The 14,570-nt window shown below is 42.9% G+C and overlaps 1 protein-coding gene across 1 annotated transcript in view; it reads left to right on the forward strand.

Annotated features, from left to right (window-relative positions):
- SCNN1D (sodium channel epithelial 1 subunit delta) overlaps positions 1-13,145 on the forward strand; it is a 34,454-nt gene extending 21,309 nt beyond the window's left edge. The window contains exons 7-13 of the mRNA XM_040325842.1: positions 961-1,059; positions 1,965-2,082; positions 4,422-4,500; positions 4,874-4,931; positions 7,760-7,815; positions 9,959-10,034; positions 12,228-13,145. Of these exons, the coding sequence (XP_040181776.1) occupies positions 961-1,059; positions 1,965-2,082; positions 4,422-4,500; positions 4,874-4,931; positions 7,760-7,815; positions 9,959-10,034; positions 12,228-12,518 (777 nt within the window). The 3' untranslated portion in view covers positions 12,519-13,145. The remainder of the gene's footprint in view (positions 1-960; positions 1,060-1,964; positions 2,083-4,421; positions 4,501-4,873; positions 4,932-7,759; positions 7,816-9,958; positions 10,035-12,227) is intronic.
- Positions 13,146-14,570: the final 1,425 nt, after the last annotated feature.

The raw sequence follows: 14,570 nt of genomic DNA on the forward strand, positions 1-14,570 counted from the left end.
CCAACTTGCTTTAAATTTAACCGATGGATTCCTAACCGATGGGAAAAAAACGATCGTTAGTAGGCACAACCATCGGTTAAAAATCCACGCATGCTCAGAATCAAGTCGACGCATGCTTGGAAGCATTGAACTTCGTTTTTTTCAGCACGTCATGTTTTACGTCACCGAGTTCTGACACAATTGTTTTTTTAACTGATGGTGTGTAGGCGCGACGGACCATCAGTCAGCTTCATCGGTTAACCTATGAAAACGGTGCATCGGTCCGTTCTCATCGGATGGACTAATCGTGTGTACAAGGCTTTAGTCATTTTTTGTAGCCACTGTGATTGGAGGCAGCATACACCTTGATTACATGATTCACAACAAATATCTTCCAGTCCAGGAAACAGGCATAAACGAAGTAATGCGCATTAACAGAGCTGCAGAGAGTCTTGTGATTTCTCTGCAGTTTTCCTCAGCAGTTCTTGTTCTTGACTTTTTTATTTCCGTATTAAAACTGGACTACTACTGACCGAACTAGTAAGGGAGGGAGAAGTTTACAACTTTAAGGTTGGGTTCACACTTGTGCGGTGCGAATTTCAGCTCCGTTTTCCCTACGAAGAGAGAACAGAGCTGTTCAGCGGTTCGTCTGCGTTGTAGCTGCAGATTAGCTGACCTGGAAGAGGGGGGGGGGGGGGGGGAGTGTAGTGAGCAGGGAGAGAATTCCTGTTCAGAACAGAAAACATCTGCGAATCAGATGCATTCCCATAGAAGATGATGTGCAGACAATTCGCACCGCAATGCCCAGAAAACGCACACGTTTTTTGGGCAATGCGCAGTGCGAATGCATCGCACATATGTGAACCAGCCTCATTTAAATAAATGTATTTTAAAATGTTATGCAAATTGGATGCAGTGTAAGCCGCAACCAATTCGCATAGGTGTGAACCGAGCCTGAAAGAGCTTTCTTCTTTATACCAGGATCATGTGAATCGCCTGGGGAAGCCATACAGTAACTGTACATTTGATGGGAGTGACTTAGAGTTCAGACTTCTCTACAATTCATCGTATACATTACAGGTAAGCTCTGCACTTCTGTGCAATCATTCTGCACATTTACATAACTATTCAACCCTACTGGTGAAATGTCGTCATAGTGTAAGGAAAAAGAGAAAGTAGAAAGGAAGATGGGCGGAATGGACAAAAGAAAAAAGCAGAAAGGGGCAACGGGAAAAAGGGAGGAAAAAATGGAAAGTGTAAGGAGGGAGGATCAAATTGAAGGAGGAGGGAAGGAAAAAAGGGAAAAGGAAGAGGAGAGAGAAAAGGAAGCTAGTAGGTACATGGTCAATAAGAAAAAAGGAAGGAATGCAAGGATATAGGGAATAAAAATGAGCGAGGGCTGGGCCATTGACCAAAGGGGTGTGAGCAGAAAGAGAACAGGGAAATAATGAGCCAAGAGAAAAATAAGGGAAACGGGGGAGGGACAAGGGGAAAGGCGAAAGAACGAGGCGTGGAAAAGGGTACAGATGAAAGAAAGGGCAATGGGAAAAGGAAGAGGCGTACATGCTATATGAGGCATACATGCGGCCTAACAATGTTAAGTATGGACGTCGTTCCCGCGGCGAATTTTGAAAATTTTACGTCGTTTGCGTAAGTCGTTCGTTTATAGGGCTGGGCGTCATTTACGGGTTCATTTGGATACGTTACGCCCGCACAAAGATACGCGCATCTACGTGAATCCGGGCCTTAGAGAATAATCTGTGCTGGATACTCAAAGGGTAAAGGAAGGAGGGGGGATAGTAGGGAGGTTCAGAGGAATAATGGGGGAAAGGGAGAACAAAGTTAAAGTATTAGAGAGGCCAAAAGGGAAGGGTACAAAAAAAGAATACAGTAGAAACCTTTCTAAAATGAAAAAATATTTGTATCACTTCCTTATGATGCTAAATACCGTAACTACATTTATGGTTTTCTTTGTTTGCTTTTAGGCTTGTCTTCACTCTTGCTTTCAGTACATAATGATAGAACAGTGTGGATGCAGCTACTATTTTTACCCTTTGCCTCCTGGAAGTGAATATTGCAACTACAACAAGTATCCAGGATGGGGTATGCTCTTTGTAAAGGCATTAACACAAATACATATTTATAGACAATTAGGCCTCGTACACACGACCGAGTTTCTCGGCAAAAACCAGCAAGAAACTTGCTGGGATTTTTTTTTTGCAGAGGAAACCGGTCGTGTGTACATTTTTCGACGAGGAAACTGTCAAGGATCCCGTTGAGCCAAAAAGAGAGCATGTCTTCTTTTTCCTCGACGGGAATGGAGAAACTTGCCTTGTCGAGTTCCTCGACAGCCTAACAAGGAACTCGACGAGGAAAACGATGTGTTTCGCCCGTCGAGTTCCTCGGTCGTGTGTACGAGGCTTGAGTCCCTATGAGCTTGGTTTGCAAAGCACATAGCAAAAGAGCTGGTGAAATCCATCTATTGATCTCATGGGGTAAAACATTTATGAACTAGTCTTTAAAAGTTTCTTCTGACAAATCTCAGATACTTACCAGACCACAGAGCCCTCCTTGCAGACGATTCTTTGCCTTTCTTCTGATCTTCAGCACCGCCATCTTATGCCGCGTACACACGATAATTTTTTGGCATGTAAAAAACAACGTTTTAAAAAAATGTCATTTAAAATGATCATGTGTGGGCTTTACATCATTTTTCGGGTTCTGAAAAACGAAAAAAAAAAAATTCGAACATGTTGCATTTTTTAACGACATTTTAAACTATGTCGTTTTTCGGGTTGTAAAAAATGATCGTGTGTGGGCTAAAACGACGTTAAAAACCTGCGCATGCTCAGAAGCAAGTTATGAGATGGGAGCGCTCGTTCTGGTAAAACTACCATTCGTAATGGAGTAAGCACATTCATCACGCTGTAACAGACTGAAAAGCGCAAATCATCTTTTACTAACACGAAATCAGCTAAAGGGTGACGTCATCCGAATGAAACTTCCCCTTTATAGTGCCGTCGTACGTGTTGTACGTCACCGCGCTTTGCTAGAGCATTTTTTTTAAATGACCATGTGTGGACAACGTAGTTTTAATGATGAAGTTGGAAAAAACGTTGTTTTCTCTACATGCTGAAAAACGTCGTTTTTTACATGCCGAAAAATGATCGTGTGTACGCGACATAAGATGGCGGTGCTGAAGATCAGAAGAAAGGCAAAGAATCGTCTGCAAGGAGGACTCTGTGACCTGGTAAGTATCTGAGATTTGTCAGAAGAAACTTCCATTCGTTTTAGGAGCTTTCACAGTTAGCTCCCTATTGCGCATATGTGAGACACAGCTGATCCTGCAGCCTCCTGGACGAGTGATATGATCCCAGAAGACTCCAACCAGTTAGGAGATTAAAGCGGGAGTTCACCCAAAAATCAACTTTCTGCAGTTAGATCCAGCATACTGCTGACATCTGCAGTATGCTGTTTTTTTTTATTTATTTTGGTACTTATCGTTATAGCAGTATTTCTTCTATGGCTCCGAGCGGGGAATCCTGCGGGGAATGGGCATTCCCGAAGGCAAGCAAGTTGATTGACGGCCTTCGATAGCGCGTCACGGCTTCCGAAAACAGCCGAGGTGACACTTGGCTGTTTACGGCGCCTGCGCCTGCCGTGTAGAGCTGACTGCGCAAGCGCCGTAAATTGACGAGTGTCACTCGTGTGGATTTTCGGAAGCCGTGACGCGATATCGAAGGCTGTCAATCAACTTGCTTGTCTTCGGGAATGCCTATACCAGGAAGTAATCCCCGCTCGGAGCCATAGAAGAAATACTGCTAAAACGATAAGTACCAAAAAAAAATAAAAAAAAAGACCAGCATACTGCAGATGTCAGCAGTATGCTGGATCTAACTGCAGAAAGTTGATTTTTGGGTGAACTCCCGCTTTAAGGACGTGGGAGCAAATACCAATAAAAAAAAATACTCACAGGAGAAATACAACAGATTCCGCCATCCATGCTAAAAAGCTTGGATTAAGGAATCTTTCCTGCTGGCTTTTGTATTCAGCAGACAGCGGGACCTGCAGCTGCTGGATATCTGAAAGGTGTCTTCACCTGATAGGATGTAGCCATTGTTTGGTCAACAATTTTCTACCCGGCTCCTTTGACAAAAGTTGATTGAAAAATGTACTTTTCTTGAGCCAGTAGATACCAAAAGGACCCAAAGCTTATGTAAGACAATTCAGTAGGAGCTGTGTATGGGCAGCAATGTATTATATTTGAATGCATCTAACAAGGTGACAGTTGACTTCCTTAGGGTGTTTCATAACTGCACAGAACAAAAAAATGTGCTCAATAGATGCTCCAGAGGTTTGGACCTATAAAATACACACTTTTGCTATAAGAAGATCCAAGTCACAGGAAGACTTCTTCTCACTGAATGTATATTGTGTTGCAGGACATTGCTTTTTTCGCCTCTATGAAAAACTGATAGCTCACCAACATACATGTTTCCAGAAGTGCCCTAAACAGTGCACGTAAGTAACCTGCCCCCTGTATCTTTCTACGTTTGTAAGACCAGAAGAAAGTATGCCAATGGCAATGTCATTTAGTAGTATGACCCCTCTGTAGGAGTTTTCAGACACAAGGTGGATACAAACTTTGTAACCTATGCCGCTTTATAATAAAAGAATGTAGCAGTTGGGGTTACAGATCATGGGTGAGGGTACAGGTCAGGTGGCGTTATACAGTTCAAACCCGATAATTACGCTACACTACATGAATACTACCTGCCAGAGCACAATGGGTGAGAATGTCTTCAACCATCTATATATTATGTATAGTCTTATAATTTTCTAAAAACATGAAGCAATATTCCCAATAATGACTTGTATTCTCATATTTTAACAGTGAGACGATGTACGATCTGTCAGCAGGGTTTGCTAGATGGCCATCACCTGTGTCTAAGGTAAATGGTGTTGATCCAAAAAAACGTCAAGCATCACGTGTGCTCTGTAGCTCTGCAACTCTGACATGCTAGGATAATTCAGCAAATTATTGATTATACTGGAAATAACTTTCTGTATAACTTTCTGTTTTGCTCTCCAGTCTTTTCCATGGTTATACACTTTTAGACCTCGTACACACGACCGAGTTTCTCGGCAAAAACCAGCAAGAAACTTGCTGGGAGATATTTTTTTGCCGAGGAAACCGGTCGTGTGTACATTTTCGCAGAGGAAACTGTCGAGAAACTCGACGAGCCAAAAAGAGAGCAAGTTCTCTATTTCCTCGACGGGAATGGAGAAACTTGCCTTGTCGAGTTCCTCGACAGCCTAACAAGGAACTCGACGAGGAAAACTATGTGTTTCGCCCGTCGAGTTCCTCGGGCGTGTGTACGAGGCTTTACAGACAGCGTTACATTCTTCTATTGTAGATGGTTGATAGGTTGGCTGCACTGTTGTAATCTTCTTTGTTTGGGTTTGGGCCTCATTCAAACAACCAGTTATAACCCAACAGAGAAAAGTTGGCCAATAAAAAAATTCTCAACATGATCCTTCAACAAGCAATCTACTTCTGTTGTGTGGAGATGGCCACTAGCTGTTCGAAATTCATCTGATCCCTATTAAACCAGCCACATTTTGATGAGTGTACAGCTAAAAGGGGTTGTAAAGGTAAAAAAAAATTCCCTAAATAGCTTCCTTTACCTTAGTGCAGTCCTCCTTCACTTACCTCATCCTTCCATTTTGCTTTTAAATGTCCTTATTTCTTCTGAGAAATCCTCACTTTCTGTTCTTCTGTCTGTAACTCCACACAGTAATGCAAGGCTTTCTCCCTGGTGTGGAGAAAGCCTCTTGAGGGGGGAGGGGGCGAGCAGGCAAGTCAGGACACTCTCTACTTTGCATATAGAGAAATTTGCTGTGTGTTAGTGGGTGTCCTGACACTCCTGCTCGCCCCCTCCCCCCTCAAGAAGCTTTCTCCACACCAGGGAGAACGCCTTGCATTACGGTGTGTAGTTACAGACAGAAGAACAGGAAGTAAGGATTTCTCAGAAGAAATAAGAACATTTAAAAGCAAAATCGATGGATGAGTTAGGTGGAGGACTGCACTAAGGTAAAGGAAGCTATTTAGGGATTTTTTTTTTTACCTTTACAACCCCTTTAACTTCCATCAGCACCAGAAATCAGCCAGTCAACTGCTAATGCACTTGAGCAAACTCTGCAGCAATGCTTAACTCTGCAGGTTAATTCAGGTTACCCCACTGCTGGAACCAGCGAACTTACAGGCCTAAGTTTTATTGGCCTAGATTCAGGGCTATTTGAAAACAAAGCATATCAGCAACTACTGGACTTTAGCTAGGGGGGCACAACACATTAATGTTTGGATACAATGAAATCTATCCAGCAGGAAGGATGTGTGCCGTTCTTCAGTGGGAGTAAATGCAACATTTTCATTTTGATTGGAGTGCACCTTTAGGCTTGGTTCACACTGAAGCATGGAGCGGCTCACAGCAGGGGTCCGGTGCGTCCCTGTTCGTCGTTTACAGGTCTGATTTCAGTCCGAATTTTTGGCTGTATTTGGACCTGAAACGGACCAGAAGATGCACAGGACTCCTGTGCAATTCACACCAGAGCCACTCCAAAGATGTGTAAAACGGCTCCATAGAACATCTAATTCGCAATAGTGTGAACCCAGCCTTAAAGTATATTTTCAAATACACCCTGTCACCCAAGCCCCCTGATCAACATTTGAAATAACAATACAGATGGAGACACTTCCTAATACCCATGGCCATGTTTACTTTTTCAAAGTCCTCATGCATGTTCATATCAAGCCCTTAGGCTCCATTCACATCTAGGCAGACAAATTTGCAGCGTTTTGTCCCGCGAATTGCGGCGGCAAATAGCGGCGTTTTGTACCGCGATTTGCGGCGACAAATTGTCCGCCTAGATGTGCCCCTAGATGTGCCCCTCTATGGAGATGGTTCCCGAATGCCGAAAGCCGCCTGAAAAAAAGGTCCGGGACCTTTTTTCAGGCGGCAGGCGACAGGCGGCAGGCGGCAGGCGTGGAGATGTGAACCATCTCCATAGAGGGCAATGTCTTTTCATCCCTCTGGCGGCAGCGGCGTCGCACTACAGGCGACAAAACGCCTAGATGTGATTGGGGACTTAGAGAATAATAGCTGTATCAGAATCTTTCTTAATATATGCTGTTGGATTGATTTACTAAAACTGGAAAGTGCAAAATCTGGTGAAGCTCTGCATAGAAACCAATCGGCTTCCAGTTCTTTTTTGTCAAAGGTTAATGGAACAAGCTGAAGTTAGAAGCTGATTGGCTACCATGCAGAGCTGCACCAGATTTTGCACTCTCCAGTTTTAGTAAATCAACTCCTATGTGCCATATTACAGACAGTTTTCCCTAGATAACAGCCACACAGAAAGTGCATTGTTTTTAAGGGTTCACCTGAATTATAGATTTACATTATGATAATGAGATTTAAGTAAAAAACATTGTGCTGCACTGCTAATACAGAAGCAGATTATGTGCATGGCTGCCCACGCATACAAATATAATTAGAAACTACAGTATACAAGATTTTTTTTTAAAACATATCATGTATTTATAAGATTATTTTTTTACCAACTGATCTATTTTATCTCTGTATATATAAAAATTGAGATGACCAAATGTTGCATGCCAGATATCCAAGCAGATAACCAATGAACCAAAAACGAGATTACATCTAGTTTATTACGGTCCTCATATCCCTAATGCTTTATACCCTGTTTACTGTTACAGGCATGGATCCTACAAGAATTATTCTCTAATTATGGATATAACCGCACTAGTAACAGGTAGGAAATAATTCATATCACTGAGTTGGTGGGACAAAATGTATCATAGCTTAACCCTGATCCCCCTTGGGACTGTCATGGATGCCCAAATGTTTGCAATGCCAACAATACCTTAAACTTGAGCTTCTTGTCTAAAGCCCTGTACACACGCTCGGTTTTCTCGGCGGTAAAAAGTCAGTCGAGAAAACTGAGGGGAAACCTGAGAACCTGCTCAGTAAGTTTCCCCGTGTACACACGGCCGGGTTTCCCGTCGGGAAACTGTGTGGAGAGCTTTGGCCGGGAATCCCGGCCGTGTGTATACTCCCTTGCAGTGTTTCCCCATAGGAAAACTGCCGGGTTTTAAACCCCCGGGAATCCCAGGAGGAAAATAGAGAGCAGGTTCTCCATTTTGTTTTCACTGAGATTCCTGGCCAAAGGCTGCATACATGGCCGGAATTCCCAGCCAAAAGCTCTCCCCGCAGTGTGTACAGGGCTTAAAGGAACACTAAAGGTTTGTTTTTTTATTAGATCAATTGATTGCTGTAAGCTAGAGCATTTAAATATCACTTACCTCATTTTTACTTTTGACCTCCAAAATACAGTAATCCAGGTTTGAAAATGCCATTTCCTGTCTCTCCTCTTCTTGCTTTCCACCAGCATCTGAGCCGTTTTGCATGGTGGAAAGCAGAATGTGCTCACCCCCTCCCTATGGCTACAGCCCTGCGTGAAGATGCTCTCTTATCCCTCACAGGCATGGAGGCTAAGCCTAATGGGAACTGTAGTTCCCATTAGGCCGTGATGTAGCAAGAATGAATGCGCACCGCAAACCAGGAAGTCAGTGAGAATAATGATTCAGGAGTGACGGAGGTGAATAAAACAGCTCGATTTCAACAGGTATCAAACTAGTTATAATGCAAAACATTACTTTTTACTTTATCAGCTACTGTCAGACTTTAATTTAAGAGGAAAATATTTTTGTCTTTACAACCCCTTTAAGGATGTAAAACCTCACTTATAGGCAGTTTTTAAGTTGTTTCATAAAATACATGGTGTTTTTGAGTAAATATTTTTTATATGCAGTATATACAGTATTTTGCAAAAGAAAATAAAAAATACTGGTACACTAGATGCTGTTTGTTATACACATATGCTATTAGGATGGTTCCCTTTCCATCACGAGATAAAACAGTGTAACTCAAACCAGAAGTGTCATACCACTAACGATTTGTTTGCCGGCGAGAACTGCTAGAACCGCTAAGTTTAAACTTGGCTTCTCATATGGTATTGCAACCTTGCCTCCAAAATCTATTTTGCTTCATTTTTGCTCCCTCCCTAGAGATGGAGAGTCTGCATAACGTTGGCCTGCAAGGGAGGGATGTCTATTAGACTGCATTCACATCTAGGCGGACGAAATCGCGGCGTTTTGTCGCCGCAAATCGCGGTAAAAATAGCGGCGTTTTGTACCGCGATTTGCGGCGACAAAACGCCGGTATTGTCCGCCTAGATGTGCCCCAAGATGACCCCCCTCTATGGAGATGATTCCCATCTCCTAGCCGAACGCTCGAAGACACCTGAAAAAAAGGTCCGGGACCTTTTTTCACGCGGCAGGCGACAGGCGTCCGGCGTTCGGCGTGGAGATGTGAACCATCTCCATAGAGGGACATCTGTTTTCAGCCCTCTGGCGGCAGCGGCGTAGCGCTACAGGCGTAAAAACGCCTAGGTGTGAATGCAGCCTTAGAGTAAATGGCAGTTGAGTTTTGGTGATTTCTAGTGTGATACATGTCATTTTTTCCAGGTACCAGGAACATTGGAAAATATTACTAGTAAGGATATATGTCATGTTTTCTGGATACCCGGAGGACTAGAAAACATTACTATGGGGGATATATGTCATGGTCATTATTGATTCATGTTTTCCAGATACCAGGAAGACTAGAAAACCTTACCTGGGAAACTGGAAAATATTACTAGTAAAGATATGCCATGTTCTCTGCATACCAGGAAGACTGGAGAACATTACTATTGAGAATAATAAGGGTTCATAACGCAAAGCTGATCATTTATTGCAGTGAGAATACTCTCAACAATATTTGGATAATTTTCTTATACATTTAATTCTAACTGTAGTATTATGGTTAATTAACCTGATTTTGTTCCACTCTAGGAGTGAAATATCAAAGATTAATGTTTATGTCCAAGAGCTAAATCTCCGATCTTTTGATGAAGGGCCAGCACTCAATGTAAGAGAACATAATATTTGTTTACAAGCTATTGTATTAGTTAGCCTGACATTAATAGTTAAAAACAAACAAGCAGATTTCGACCATCAATTGAAATTCATAGACAGTTTCCAATGTACTATAGGGTGATAGTATGTGCTGTAGATCAGTGTTTCTCAACCTTTTTTCAGTTAAGGCACCCTTTAAAATTATGGACAATCTAGAGGCACCCTCCAAAATTGTAGACAGTCTTGAGGCTCCCCATTCTAAAATGTAAAACTATTCTAATAGTTTTACATAATGCAGCAACATCAATAAACGTAGGAGACCCAATGTTTGCTCCCATAGCAAACTTTTGCAAATGGGTACTGACTAGAATTCCAATGTTTCTCTTCTCCCTAGGGTTTTCTCCATCACTTAGTTAATGAGACCCCAAAGCTGATGGAGAGAGGCAAGGGAGGGTCAAACAAGGATGATATTTAGGCAACTGACATTTTCCAACTGATTATGTCATTGGTTATTGGCAACTGGAAGGTTGTAATGATGTTCAATAAAAATCTGTGGCTTTGTGTAACTAAAAGGCAGGTTTCATTCACCCACTGGCTTTTATACAATTTCGGGGCAATTTTAATGCATTTTTGCCGAGGCACCCCTGAAGAAACCTCAAGGCACCCCAGAAGTGCTACTTATCCTGTAGGAAAATCCTGCAACCTTTTGGATTATCTCCATTGCAATCCTTCAAATTTCTGTGTAGAGGAGAGGAGGCAAGGATGGCCAGATATCTCCCAATCCACCATTCTCTGGGAGGTATCTACCCTTCATGGCCTATGGCATTTGTGATTGCTACAGATTCATACAATCAGCAGGGAAGAGGGAAATGTCTGTCCAGTGAATCCACCCTAAATCTATTGGATCCATAGAGTCTTCATTCTGGAAGCTCCAACTATTTGAAGCTTATTACCCTGCTTATAAAAATTAATACAAATGGCTGGAATCCTTGGAATGTTCACAAAAGGATTAAATATCACCTGCAAATTAAGCTTGAGAACTTAAAGCTATCTTGTTACAACATACACCAAAATGCAGGTAAAAGCTCAGAAATTTCAAATATTTTAAATGCTTGTTTGCAGGGTTTTTCCTTTCCATACATACGTCTTCGGGAAGAGTCAGTTGCTTAGCACAGCCCAACCGTTCTTGCAGGTCATAGCCCTCTTTTATGACTGTTTAATTACTGTCTGTACAGATCCAGCTCCCCCCCCCGTACCTCAAAGCATCAGGACACCTAAAATACACATATTTGTATGTCATCAGTCAGTAGACTAAAAATATGCTCTGGAAATTACATATGCAAAAACAGAAAGAAATAACAAGGGAGGCATCAATCCAAATATGAAGTGCACTTTTGCAAATATGGTGGTCAAATGAGATCAATAGCTTAGAACAGCCATACATGGGCTATTATGTGCAGGCAATATTACCAAGCATAGCAAATAGTTGGGTCATGTACAGGTTTCCCACAAAGCAGCAAACTCTCTAGAATTCATTAGATCTTTCAAAGGCTAAGGCCCGTACACACGGGAGGATTTATCCGCGGATACGGTCCAGCGGACCGTTTCCACGGATAAATCCTCTCAAGGATTTGTGCGGATTTTGATGCGATGGAGTGTACTCACCATCGAATCGAAATCCGCGCCGAAATCCTCTGGCGATGACGTGTCGCGCCGTCGCCGCGATGATGACGCGGCGACGTGCGCGACGCAGTCATATAAGGAATTCCACACATGCGTTGAATCATTACGACGCATGCGGGGGATCCCTTTGGACGGATTGATCCGGTGAGTCTGTACAGACCAGCGGATCAATCCATTGGGATGGATTCCAGCGGATAGATTTGAAGACATGTCTTCAAATATTTATCTGCTGGAAATCCATCGCATGGGAGAAAAATCCGCGGAAACAGATCCGCTGGATTGTACACACCATAGAATCTATCCGCTGAAACCCATTCGTTGGGATTTTTCAGCGGATGGATTCTATCGTGTGTATGGGGCCTTACTATATGAGCCAAATCGGCTATAAAATGTCTTATTGAGAGATCTGCACATTTTTTGGCCAGCCTTGGAGAGATATACATAATCAATGCCCATGTTCTTGTTTTTTTTTAAATTACATCTGAGCAGGTTGATAAACCCTACACACTCTTATGCTTTACAGAGCCATGATTTGCTGTCTACCATGGGAAACCAATGGAGTTTTTATTTTGGCTCATCTGTGCTTTCGGTAGCGGAGATAGCCGAGCTGGTTTTTGACGTTGTAGCCATGGTGATCATCATGAAATATGCCAAATACAAAAAGAATCAGGTATCCAAGAATAATGAGAGTCCATATGTCATCAGGATGGAGGGATTGACAGAGAGAACTTTACCCAACTCACCACAAGAGAACCAAGAACTGCCTAGCTATCTAGTGATCGGTGACCGTGACACCAAACCAGAAGAGTTATAAAGGATGGTGATATGCATTTCAAGAAACAGTACAAATAATAGTCATAAAAATGGCAGTGATAATATGTGAATAAAAGCATGACAAAGAAAGCAGATTAGGATAGTAAAAAGTTCACTGAACATGTATGAAAAATATTTTACTAGACAGAAGATGTGAAAAATAATGCACACAGACTTACAATCCACTCGCCTCTGCTGTTCTATACAACTATAGAAAACAAGGAGATTAACAAGATGTATCAAGATGCACACTCCTGCAGGTTTTATGCCACTACTCTGCCTCATATTTATGTTTATGATCATAAATGCATCAAGAGAACTGTACAAAAAAAGGAGTGCAGGGAATGTTGAGATGAAGCCTTTTTACATTTCAGGAAACACAAAGCTATTAATTGCATCACACAATGCGCAATCATTCACATTTGTCTGATAGTGTGATCTCTGAGCATGTCATACGTTTCCTACCGTAGCCTACAAAATGGCTTTGGAATAAAGGCTGTTGTTGCTCGATAGCTTATTATTATTATACAGGATTTTTATGGCAACAACAGTTTGTATAGCGCTTTACTACATTAGGGCAAACAGTACAGTCAGTTACAATACATTTCAATACAGGAGGAATCAGAGAACCCTGCTTGTTAGGCCTCGTACACACGACCAGACATGTCTGATGAAAACGGTCCAGCGGACCGTTTTCATCGCACATGTCTGCTGGCAGAATTTGTTCTGATGTGTGTACACACCATCAGACCAAATTCCCCGCGGACAAAATACGCGGTGACGTGGAAGGCGACGTGGCGGCGACGATGACGTGGCGACGTGCGCGAACCCGGAAGTTCAATGCTTCCACGCATGCGTCGAATCACTTTGACGCATGCACGGGATTTCGGGCCAGTGGACATGTCCGATGAGTCGTACTGACCATCGGACATGTCCGACGGACAGGCTTCCAGCGGACAAGTCTCTTAGCATGCTAAGAAACTTTTGTCTGCTGGAAACCTGTCCGCTAGGCTGGAAAACTGTCCGATCGGCCCTACACACGGTCGGACATGTCCGCGGAAACTGGTCCGACGGACCAGTTTCAGCGGACATGTTCGGTCGTGTGTACAAGGCCTTAGAGCTTAAGATGAGCTTATCTTCAGTTTAACTTGGCACTGAGCATTATACACCTCATGAGAAGCTGATGTTACCTAGACAAGGTGCTTACACTGTGGCTTGAAACTGGACCAGCTTTGGGGTTGGACAGAATCTTGTACGAGGTTCCAACTGTCATGGGTATGCTACTACCTTCAAATTTTCTCAGCACAGGTTTAATTTAAGGTGCTAATCAATCTTCTCTCCTGGGGATATTTTTGGATCATTTTAGGGGGACCCTTTGATCCTCACCCTTCTTAGTTTAAAGGAGACCCACTGAGCCCCAAACTTCTTAGTTTTAGGGGAACCATGTGATGTCCTCCCTCCTTAGCTTTAAGGAGGATCAACTGACCCTCAAACTGCTTAGTTTTAGGAGGAACATTTGAGTCCCTCCCTTCTTGATTTTGAGAGACTCCCTGAGCCCCTTACTTCTTAGTTTAGTCCCCACCAGAGCATACCGGTTAGAACTCACAGCCATTGGCTGCTGGCTTTCCAGCATGCCCACTTGACAGAAGCCAGACAGGCTACTGTACACACTGGCCAAATGTCGGACGGTTTCTGTTGAACCGACCAATATTTGGGCTGTGTGTACCAGTCTTAAGGCCTTGCAAGAATATAATAATATTAAAAGGCTGTCGCCCTCCAAAACCAGAATTGGTAGATGACAGCTGTTGGATCTTTGTAATAACTATTCTTTTTAGGTCACTGCTGGTTTCTGAACTGAGGTTTAGCCCTGATTCACATTGGAGCGATTTGGAACGTGATTTGACTTGTCAAATTGCATGCCAAATTGGGGCAATTGCCGGCAATGGCACCGTCCGAATCGGTGCACCGCCGTACAGTTCCCTAAAGTAGTTTCTGTACTACTTTTGGACGACTTCAGGGTGCGATTTCCATAGACATCTGTTCAGCAACCCGC

Source organism: Rana temporaria, chromosome 10, assembly GCF_905171775.1.
Source record: "Rana temporaria chromosome 10, aRanTem1.1, whole genome shotgun sequence".
Lineage (NCBI taxonomy): Eukaryota > Metazoa > Chordata > Amphibia > Anura > Ranidae > Rana > Rana temporaria.